General features: G+C 41.2%; 1 protein-coding gene across 4 annotated transcripts in view; it reads right to left on the bottom strand.

Annotated features, from left to right (window-relative positions):
• Positions 1–11,600, bottom strand: part of Toy (paired box 6 protein twin of eyeless) — a 32,161-nt gene extending 20,561 nt beyond the window's left edge. For 2 of the 4 annotated variants that reach the window (XM_083037132.1, XM_083037131.1), the window contains exons 1-3: positions 10,677–11,600; positions 4,968–5,262; positions 4,370–4,523 (exon numbers count right to left, since the gene is read on the bottom strand). In XM_083037132.1, the coding sequence (XP_082893258.1) occupies positions 4,370–4,427 (58 nt within the window). In that variant the 5' untranslated portion in view covers positions 4,428–4,523; positions 4,968–5,262; positions 10,677–11,600. The remainder of the gene's footprint in view (positions 1–4,369; positions 4,524–4,967; positions 5,263–10,676) is intronic. The other 2 variants (XM_083037133.1, XM_083037135.1) reach the window with 2 other exon arrangements.
• Positions 11,601–12,286: the final 686 nt, after the last annotated feature.

A 12,286-nucleotide genomic window follows, 5' to 3' on the forward strand; every position in this document is an offset into this window, starting at 1 on the left:
ACTTCTTTCATGATTAATAGACCTGCTCAAATTAATAAGAGCAGCAGATCCGCGGTTAACATAAAATCGTAGTCGGCGTTCACAGTAAAATAAGTCATATGCAATTATATATCGTATCAAAACTGATTATATTTTAATTGTTTTATATATTTTTTCGCTTTCTCTCACAAGCACAATTAATTATTTCAACATTATCAGTAATTATTATTGGAGAAATCAAAGACATAAAACCCCTCGCAATAATTTACATGTTGGTACGATTTAATTTTCATATTTAAATTAAAAACTATGTAATTTACAAATCTGATTCAAAGATGCTTCGTATTCTTCCGAATCGCTTCATCCTTTCGGCTGAATGGTTTGTCTTAAAAATAGGCGGTCAAAGCGAGAACGCGTCGTCGACGCGGTCCCGTTCTTTGAAGGGACGGCGCGGCGCACGAGTCTGTGCTGTTTTTCACAAGTTTAATTCGTTACAAAGGGGACAAGTATACATGACTTAGCTGCACATGTACGCGCGCGCGAGATACACCCTTTACGTTCACCGTCTTTCGCCTCATGCCGTCCTCTCTCGGAGGGCGGCCACCCCCGACGACAGAGGGGGATGATGTCGGCGAGAGGGCTCGAATATCGTCAACCCGTGCACACAACCGCTGGCCGCACACATTCTTTATATATAATTTCGCGTTAATCTACGCGGCTGTGCGGCGTAAAAGCGAGTCGCGCCGCAAAGTGAGGCAAAAAGGTTCCACTTGGCTGAGCGTGAAACGGGACACAGATTAAATCCCATCCTGTGCAACCCCGGCGCACGACGTCGCGGCACCCTCGTCCTCCCCGACGCTTTTCTCCCACTCCCGCGTCAGTTCGCTCAGTCCGCTTGGTCGAGCCAGCCACCCTCTACCGCCCTCGCCAAACATCTCCCGAATCTCTGCGAACCGAGCAAGAGGCGGTCCTCAAACGCGGAAACAATCGCCGGTATTTAAGATGCGCGAATAAACGCAATGAGAATCGATGTAGCAACGTTTTACATGAGTCGACTATGCGATTGGATCCTTCATAGAATTTTCCTAATTATTTGACAGTAACCGGAAGTTAACTGAAAGATTAATTAATGCTAAAGGTATTGAAAACTTCTAAAAAAAAAAAAATAATAATAATAATAACGAGAGTTATGTGATACGTTTTAAAATTTTCGAAACACTTGATCAATTTTGTGCGAGCCGCTGTAACGTTTATCCTAGACGGACAAACATTAAACCCGTTGGAAAGGAACGATTGATCGTTACCCGATAATAGAAACAAAACAGCTCACCGAAGCGGCTAATGCGCCACTCCAATTTCCAACGATGACAGAAAGTTTGCAGCGGAATAGTTGTTTAATGGGATGTAATAATAGTTTGCGGGTAATTAGTCCCGCGTTGCGACTCGAAACCGGCCGAACGTAATCAGTTACAGAGTGTGTCGGTTCCGAATTCATTTAACGAATTGCTGTTTATTCGTCGACATCCATAAAAAATATCGTTTTCGCGGCCAAAATTACTTTCACCTGTCGCCGTCGCGCGCGTACGTTAAATAATATAATTATGCGCGCCATATTTAGCATTGATAATACGACGAGCACGCATCAATGGGATTCAATAAACTATCCAACTTTCAACATTAATATAATAAGCATAATTGTAAAAAAAATATCGTAATTGCAAAAGTATATCAAATGTCATTGCATTGCTAGTGGAAAAAGATACAATATGGTCAGCCGACCTGACAAACTTGCAAGCATACAGCAATTGATTTATTAACGATTATATTCAATGACTCAATTAGAAAATCATTTACGTAGAAAATTAAGATAAATAACTATAAATATATTAATAATTTATTTATCTAAATAAATTCATATAACACAAGGGAAGTTTTAAGATATTTACTCCAAAATTGTCATCGCATTAACGTTCACGTTACTCGATGGTCCAGTCGCGTTTACTTCCGGTAATAGTCCCAGCATCCATTATGGACATAACGGGCGCAAGAGCGCGTTTCTGGAATCGACGCGTTTGTCGACTGTCACCGGCTAAATTTTATTATCACGTCAGGGTGGAAATCCCGAAGGATGAGTAAACCTGCGCGCGACACAGCCTCCGAGCGTTTCGTGATAAATTCTCACGGCACCACCGAGAGAGAGAACTTCATCTCGTGGGCGCCCTTCAGCGACATCAAAGATGGCGTGCCAGGCATACGCTCTCTAATGAGTTGAATCGCGGTAAGAGCGGTACGCTCTTGCGTGCTTTCCGGGCGACGACGAATTCATTACGGACGGTGTTAAGAGGCGGCGGCGCAGTATTAGCAGCCACCGTCTCCGACAGCGCATACTCATTACCGCGCCCGTTATTATTGACACCGTGCGTAAGGCAGTTCGTTTTCTGTTCCTCTCTCTCCCTTTTCTCTCCCTTTTTTCTCCGCACAGCTTTTCACATAAATATACCGAAATTGTACCAACGAGGTTAGTTACTATTCATTCGCGCTCGTTACTATTCACGGATAATAAGACGCTTTGCGTGAGAATACGCGAGATAACACGATAATCTCGACGCCGCGAGCGTAGCCACAGTACGATTAAATAAATTTTGCGTCAGTAATTTTGTGCCAGGTAACAGACCGCGAAATCCTGACTTGAACTTAACGCTCGTCGTATTAAACGAACCATTATCACAATGAAAAGACAACAGCAATCCCCTTAATATCATGAATTAATCTATATTTAATACATTGTTTGCATATGTAACTTCTTAATCGCACTATTAAAATGTTATCGACCTTTAAACTTTTTGCACATAAACGAGTGATCTTCTCTGTTTAATTTTCACCGCTGGTGACAAAATATGAATTTGTTGCGAAAGGATTAATTAATAGCTTCTCCTACATAAAGTATCCCGGAACTTGCAGGTAGCTGCTTTCAAACTGAATAATTTGTACGAAATATCTTCTTCAAAATATGGTAACCATGCAACTGGAAGAACTAAATTCGGCACATTTCACGCCCTTCGCATATGCCTATCTACTAGCAAAAGTTATCGGCGTACCTCGCGAACGTATTGCGAAGCCGTAGTCTATTGATTGGTCGCGGGAATAATCCCGCATCGCCGACATTTATTATCCTCTTGGAGCAACGGAAGCAGGTAATCTCCGCAGTCTCCGAATCCTGGCACGCGCGAGATCCGATCCCGTAACCAACGCACGGGGCCCATAACCATTAACAAATCTCGCGTACCGACGAGAACGAAATAAAGCGCTCTCATGAATCGAGCGTTTGATTCAAATAGCTACCGGGGATTTTATGGAGAATCGAAGAGTAAGAGGCAGTTCGTTCTCTGATACATATATATATATATATATATATATATATATATGTAGTACCTACGTAAAAAAAAAAAAGAAAAAGAGAGACAGCGCAAGAGGGGGCAGATTAGTGGTGGAACGGATGAAAGAGGGGCGCGTTCGTGGCACGCGAGCATTGCCCGCCTTGGAACTACACATGAATACTTTGAGGAGGGAACCGATGGAAAGCGAAGGAGAAAAAGAGAAAAAAAAAAGAGAGAGAAGGGGAGAAGCACTTATATTCTCCTACAAGTCCCATTATAATCCAACGTGGGCCATAGCTGCGTAACGCGATCCCGCGTCTCCACTCTCGAACGGAGAAAGATTACGTTGCATCGAGACAAATTGGCAGTGTAAGCGCCAACCACTCCCCCTCCTTCATCCCTTATTACGAAAGGGAGGCTCGAGCCAGGCGAACCGATTGTTATACCGGGTGTGTAGCGGTGCTGGCAGGTCGCGCAAGCGAATCTTTCGAGGTGCAAGAGGGCCTCCACTCTTCGCCACCCTTCGGAGTCGCCAGCGAAGGGGCCACTGGCCCGACAGAAGCCGGCCAAAGGCGCGTCAAATTACCGACTAACCCCCGAGGGTAACCGCGAGCTCACCTAAGCCCATAAGCGTATACGCGTATTTATTCATTTCTCTCTGGTATAACTTGATCACGCGACGTTGTTGGAAAAACTGCGAGTCTTTATCGGAACCATTTACCCTGCTTAATAAAACTTTGAACCGAAAGCGATAATATGTCAAGATTTATTATTAGAAAGTGAAAAGCGATTAACTGCTCTAATTGTCAAATTTAACACATTATGATTAAATATGACATTATAATATTTTTCATATCTACAAAGTGATATATGACTCTTAAAGTGTTTAGCATTATAATCTGATGTATTATTCATGTTTGTTCTCTTATTGTTAGAATTGTCAGAAGATATTTAATTACTTAATTAGGGACTATAAAGTGCACGTACTTGCGGATTATTGGACCTATACGTACTGAATATCACACCGAAATTATCAGCGAGTTGACAGTGTCGACAGTTGCTTCTTTCCATAATCGTCTTTCTATATCATCTGGTTTGCCGAGTGATAGTCGGATAGTTCGCAAGCAACCGCGGTAATTGGAGCATCCGCAAAAATACACGAGAGTTCTGGAATTTATAGAAAGAGTCGATTTTCTGTCGTTGAAAAAAAACGTATCATTAAACCTGATGCAATAGCGAGAGGATCGAAAAATTTGCTCATCTATATACTTTGTTCCGTTTCAATAGTATAATTCTTCAATTAGAATTATAAAAATTACTCGATTATTTTAAATTTCCAGGGTCACAAGTTTTTCATTTTTATTCTATTCAGTGTTTGATAATGTAATTAATAATACTTTCACAGAATAAATCAATTAGATCTCATAAAGAACTCCGACCGTTCGACAAGAATTTCTTTCTGATAAAAGACACATCCATCGACCACTGATCAAACGTTTAAAAAGTCTCAACTTGTCCGCTCTCAATACTAATCCAAATCACAATCACCAAACATCCCGTCTCGTCTCGCGTTCGCTCGCGTAAAAAATTAAGTAAATTGATTCGACCGACCTTTATGCGGCATCTTCCAGAAGGGCGGCTCGGGGGTGGGCGAGCAAGGGTTGGCCACCCCCGCGCCCAACAGGGTTCTTGCCGCGTGCAGCGCCGCTGCCGCAGCTTCCCTGCTCCGCGCTGCCGCAGCGCTCGGCGGATAATCCGAAGCGCTGTCACTTTCGGCGATGCCGCCGCCACCGCTACCTCCGCAAGGACGAAGGTGCAGGCTCAGCCGACCTCCACTGCCTCCTCCGCCGCCGCTGCCACCGCCGCCGTCTCCGCCGCCGCCACCTCCGGCCACGCTAACACAGTGCTAAAATCATTCAGGATGGCTCGGTCAAGTTTCTCCTGCACAATTTGCTCTCAACTCGAGACTGATGGTTGTTATTTACATAAAAGCGCTAATTGAACAACATTATTCATTTTTAAGAATAGGTCATTACAAGTAGATGTATTACTTATTAGTTAGATAATTGATCAATCTATAATAATCACTCAGTAAACTGATCCTAATAAGTTCAATAAGTATACCTTTTAAGGAACTGTGCTTGCAAAATCTTTTTTTTTTATTTTCTTGAAACAAAAATATAAATGCACAATTTTATCTCTTTAAATTCTGTTTAGGACAGAGTACATAATATAATAATTAATACAAATCATATAATAATTATGCTTTTTTCAAAAATGAAAAAAGAGGAGAAGGTAATAATAGCGTTTTATTTAAATCAAAAACTGAAAGATGAAAATCCCTCATCGTTTTCAAAAAAGAAAAAAACATGTTGCACGTAAACATGTTAAAATACATATAACATCCTATAACACCGATATCGTATTATCGAAGGCTGGATAATATCGCCGATAATGCCGTAACTCTCACGGGGAATATCGCGGTGCGATGATTATTTAGTGCAGAGCGCGATCAAAAACCAATTTCGAGCGTAACGACATAACGTATCGACAGTGTGGATTATTAACCGATGCGAGCGCGTTTTGATTTCACGACAGTGTTACGTATTACGAAATTTTTTACTTGGCGAGAAAGTGGGTCCCCCGTGTCAGTTGACGGCGGTGAGTCACTTGGCCGACAACAACTAGCGATATTAATGATTAATTGCGTGGAGAGGGCCCGAGATAATTTTTTTTTCCAATGATTTTATAAATTCACGGCAATTTACGGAAACTCAATTGATCCCTGTACCTTTCCGCAGTGCGGACACGACGCATCGCGCACACGCCCTTCCGTGCACGTAAATAACGTGGCTTCAAAGAACATAATTCGGGGGATTATCGCCTGCGAAGCGCGGTAAATATTGGCGCCGTCGAAACTGGTTCGCCAAAAGCAAATTTCAAAGTGCGCCAAAAAATAAATAGCACCCGAACAAATAATAAACATTGCCGTGTCGGTGGTAAATTTCCGAATTTTTCCAAGGCTGATTACACATCCCGCATAAATTTGTTCGTATTACCTCACGCATAGTAGATCTAATAAGAATGTGTACGATATAGAAAGTGTTAGAAGGAAGATTTTTTTCGCGCTGTATCATAAAATTAATCTAATTAGGATATATAATCGGAAAAATTTAGATTAAATTTTAAATCTAATTTTTTTTCAAAAACAAGAGTTATTTTTTTCATTCTCGTATCTGCGATATAATTAAAGAAAGTGGCTGAATAATCGCAGAATAAATTATAGATATTGATATGTTGCATAGTATTTCATGTTTTGAAACAATAAATCACAATATTCATAAGAAGGTAAATGTGCAATGTTATTCCTTGAAACTATGTACGTACACTTTGACTTTGAAATATTGCATAATTATCAGTAGTTACTCTATTTTTACAATTGCACCCGGATGTTATATGTACATGAGAAATGAGTAGCACTCGTAACGATATGTACTACAATATACTTGTACTCCTACCTGCTATTTATCAAAACTTCCCGATAATTAAGTCATATGTTACACAAACAAAAATAATTAACGCAAATTAAGCTAAAAAATTATTTCCGAAAAGAGGTATTCGAAAAATCACTATAAAGAAAAATAATCTAAGCCCACCTGCATTATATCGAATAGTATCTATAGCGGTGATCGAGACAATATCCTGACGATCGAGAAATCCGACATGTGCGCGCGAGAGCGCAGATCATCTATGCGCATTCCGGCGTGCCCCTCGTCTCATCACGGTTAATCATCACACGCCGGCGTGTGTCGGGACGAGCGTTAATTGTCATTCGGCGCGGCTCGTAGATCATTAGCTCCTTTCAAGCCCAGTCGCGGTAACGTCACGACGGCCGACGGCAAAGCGGGGGACATCAATACCCGCGCCTGACCGGATCGAAAAGTGCAAGCTGTAAAGCGGCGAGCCAAGGGTCGTTAAACGTGGTCGACCACGAGATCATTCCGCTTCTTGTCGCGACTCATTCTCGAGAGACGCTACCTCTTCTTAGGAGGGAAAGAGAGAGAAAGAGAGAAGTCGCTACGAGATCTCGATTGGATATACCGTCTGTCAAAACGCGATTCCGCGCGACTGGCAGAGGGATAAATAATTTAATCTTCGATACTGCATATATACTGTATACATTGTACATACTTGACATTGTAATAATATTTTCTCGCGGTAGCAATCTATGTCACTTAATGAAAGAATAAAAATAAATAGAATATACTTGTCATATGACAGTGGATAATTTGTGATATCTAAATTTGATAATGTTTGTGACACAAGCATCGTTTAATAAGTTTGCTACATTTTAATGATAACAAAAAATCTTCAAAATTTTCTCCTTTACATCAAGAAATATACATATGTATCGAAAAGGAAGACTGATGGCAGCCATAATTGCAAGATTTCTCAATTATCAATTATTAGAAATACGAGGGGATGTAAAAATCATTGGGCTATTTCACGCGGACTTTTAGTTAGCGAGGCGCGAGATGAAGTTACTACCTCAGAATCATCGGGACAGCTGGGGAACGCGACGTGCAGAACGCGACGGAGATCTGAGGAACGAGCTGCGTTTAGTCTCGTTGAAACGACACGACATTGCGCGTTGCTACCTTCTCGGGATACAAAAGCGGAATATCTCGCAGACGACCTGCATCCCGTTGAGCGCGAAAGGCGGAAGTTTAAGCACGATGCATTAATTTGCGCCAATTAGAATGCCGGCAGTAAACTGCAAGCGCGTACACGCGCTACGTCGCGCTAATTCGAATTGGATACACAAGTTAATCGTTTTTAATTCTCCGACGCACTTCATACATGCACCACAATGAGCAACCATCAAATATATCACATTTCCCTACATAATACAACTTGATTTTCTCTAGAAAGAGAGAAAGAGAAAAAAAGAGAAAGAGAGAAAGCAAAATGCAAGCAGTCTTTAATCATTTTTTAATCAGTCTTACAAATAGACAACTCATTGAAACTCTAACATCTTTTGATTAATAATATTTTATGTGTACTCCAATATTCTCTCTCTCTAAAATACATTATAGTATATGCATTATAAATATACATTTTTTGATGAGATAAAGATTTATAATTATGCATCACAGACAATTAAAGGGAAAATTCATTAGAGAGTCTTGTGCGAAACGTTGATATCAATCGATTTAACAGAATAATCACAAAACAAGAGACTCAGAATTAATACATAATTGAGATTAAGATTTTTCTCGGCTTTGTCCTTTTTCCCTTCGCCTTCAGCACTTTAGACACGACAAAGGGCTTTTCACGAAATTTCTGAGGTACGCGAGCGCTTTCTTTGTCAAGCACTCGAGAAGAGACATCTGTTATTTTCCGAGATTGTATCACTTTCAATGAGCAAAAAGTGTGTTCGTTTCTTTCGTCTAGAAATAATATCAACAATGTGTCTTTTGAATAAACATGCAAACTGAAACGAAATGTAAAAAGAAGTTCAAATATTGTATTATATGAAATTCTACAGCTACATAAAATCACTTCTGATGAAAAATAATTTAACGCTCCTCTCTCATAATTCCTCTTTAAAAATTACAAGTGCTGCTTACGAAGTAGATAATAAGAACGTTGCGATTTACTCATTAAAATTTAAATATAAAGAATAACGAGAGAAAGAGAGAAATATTAAAGTAAAATATTAAAAACCTACACACATTAAAATTTTAATAAATATAAAAATATATAAATCGCGATAGTAAAATTCTCTAATAGCGAAGTTATACATATAATGATTAAAGTGATATAAAATAAAGACATAAAATATAAGAGGGCAACAATAAAATCAATGAAAACTTTTCTTTAGTTTTTCGATTTCTAATTAAAACGTAATTTCATTGTACGAGTTTTATCATCGCAAGTTACACAACTTGAAATTCAAATTGATTCTAGAACGAGATCGGAACATAAATAGAGCGTCTCTCTTGTACGTTAGAAAATCGAAGCTCTCTTATAAAAGGCACCGCGATATTGCCTCTCGCGTTTTCGTTAAACAAGTGCGATGCATTCCACTTGCAATCGACAGCTTTTTTTCGCGATCATAATGAGGTACTCGGGCGTTAACAACGCCATTGTGCGCTACGCGCAATTTGTAGCGAACCGTCGCGTCGCGCCGCGCCGCGTCCAAGTTATTACCCCTATTTCGGTTTATTACAGTTTTCTATAGATAATAAGAGGCAGTTTTTTGCAGGAAAAATTCGTTTCTTCGCCACCGTTCTTGTCGCGCAACGAGATATATTTCTCTGCATTTATTATATAAATGAGATAAGAGAATCTCTTAGTATTGTAATTAAGCCTTGTTTAAATTAACAAAACATGCTTCATAAAAATTGGTAATTCTCAAATCATCGAATAGCCTATTTATAAGTATATGAAACAATTATCATAAAATTTCTATATATAATTTGTAGTACCTAAAGTATTTTTCTCAAATATATTTTTTTTTTTTCAGTGTGTGTTAGATATTGTTAAAACTGATTATGTCTAATCGAATAAAAATGATTATATAGAATAATACAAAAAATATACCTACATATATAAAATAAAAATATAATAAGAGAATTACATTGATAATGAAGCAATTTAATTAAAAAATCATAAATATTCTGTAATATTCAGACTCTGTATCATATACATTATTTAAAATTGATTGATTACATGAAATTCCGAACGTTGAAATTAATTTACTAGATTGACAATTATGGTTTACTTGTAATCCTTTTTTTCTAAAGATGATAATTATTTAATTATATCAGTAATCAGTAATTAGAAATTAATATAGCGATAATGCAGTGAGTCCGACGGCTACTTGCAGCACATAATCAAATCTCCAGAAATGTGTGATAAGAGGTACACAATTCATCCATTAAAAACAAGAACAATATAATTTAAAAAAGAAATAGAATCTTCTCTAATCCCCCTGCTCATCTTGGTCTTTTCTTCACATACATAGACTCATACAACTACTAAATATTAAATATATATTTAAAAATACTAAATAATATGATAAATGAAAAGAAAGTAATAATTGAAAATAGATAATCGTATTCCAAATTTTCGAAGTTTGTACATAAATCAATTGGTCGACTAATATAAGCTTTTGTGCTTAATATTTTACTAATCACACGTTTCAAGGAAAAACCTGCGACTGCAAAGAATCTTAAACTAGAGCACAGAGTCGGTAAAATAAAGTTAAGAAATTCGGTTGTGAACTTTTCATCGCAAACTGAATGCGAAACGTACCGTGTCGAGAATGGCCGTGGTCAGGCCGGATCCAGCCACCAGCTGAAAGCACAATCCGCGACGACGTTGCTCCACTCACAGTATTGTCCCGACACGGCTCCCGTGGATCGGAGCCCTCGCGCTCCTTGGCTTTCCGCGTCGATGAGGAATCTCTCGAGGAAAGGAATCAGCTGCCGACGAATGGATATGCCGCGACTTAACTTCTGATCTCACTGACACACTAGAATTGCACAGTTTAACGAGAGTTCATCGAATCTCGCCACGTAGGTGAATCCACACTGTTGACTTGACGCGATTAAACGCGAATTGTTGCCGCTGTGAATTACGAATGCGGCACGATGACAGATCCGAGAGACCGGGACCACACGTTCTCCAGAGGTTGCGGCGGGGTGTTTAGTATAAATACTCACTCAGAGAATTATTTGTCAAGCGCGCGAGAAGCGCGCGCGCGCGCGCGAATCAACGTTCGAATCAACGCCGTACCCCGCGTTTACAAAATAAGCAAGAATATCCAGGAGTAGCTGACGATAATGCTTTCCGGGTACGGAGCGTGAAGAAGCGCGGCTCTTCTCTCCAGGCGGTTTATCGGAGTTTATCGCGCCTGGCTGGCTGCGGATGAGATGCTGCTAGCCGGAGTGCAGTTGAACGCGCGGCGTCGGTGGAGAGGAAACAAGCACGTGCCCGACTCCCAAAACAGGGGTGCAGTGACGCGTCGCTGCTGCGGTGCGCGGCGCCCGATTGACCACCAGAGTCTGCCTTCCCGCATGCGGAGATCCCTGCCGCACGATTTCGGCGTCCCCACCCTTAAGCTAAGCGCGTTCCCTCGTACACGCCGTCTCCCTTCGGACGGTGTTGTCCCTGTTCTCTCCCCTGCTACGCCACACGGCCTCTCTGTCCCTCATCCTTTCTCCTTCCTTCCCCCATTCACGCTCCCTCTCTCTCCCTCGTCCTCGACAAGCGAAGTGTCGACCAGGCAGTTGCCTTGCCTCCGGGTAACGTGGCCCCTGACGAGGCTTCTCGACCAGGACCAGCTCGGGTATCTGGGTGGAGCCACATCTGGATGGCGTGGCCGTGGCTCGTCGCGTTCGCCGACAGTGGGGATAAACTACAATCGTGCCGCGCAGCTCGACTCGGTTCGGCGTCGCGCAACTCCGAGCGGCGCTTTTGATGCGGTCCGCGATCGGCACGATCTGACATTCTACAGGAGGCGGCGCCTCTCATGGGCGGTGCTCCGTTCCCCTGGTCTGGATCGGGGAAACCCCGACGACGCCATTGTTTTCGGCGCGGGATGCTGCGGAACGCAGCGCGTGCGAGGTTCACGCCGACGCCCGGCGTCGCGACGTCACTCTCGCACGCAACGCCGTCGCCGGCCGTCGCCCGTCTCTTTCCCTGTCTACTGCCAGCGTCGAGTTGTTCTACTCGGATTTTTCGAAGGTAAGTCTGTTTGTTGTGTGCATGCGTGAATGTGTGAAAAAATGCCAAGTTATACTACTTGAATCTCGCGTAAGTTTCTCCTTTTCTTCGCGCGTGTTCCTCTTTGTCTTATTTTCTCTGTTCATTATCCTTTTATTATTAGCATGACAAGTTCTAATGCTGCAGTGGGATAATTG

Source organism: Prenolepis imparis, unplaced genomic scaffold (assembly GCF_030444845.1).
Source record: "Prenolepis imparis isolate NDT839.2.m4 unplaced genomic scaffold, iyPreImpa1.0 SCAF_4, whole genome shotgun sequence".
In the NCBI taxonomy this organism is placed as follows: Eukaryota; Metazoa; Arthropoda; class Insecta; order Hymenoptera; family Formicidae; genus Prenolepis; species Prenolepis imparis.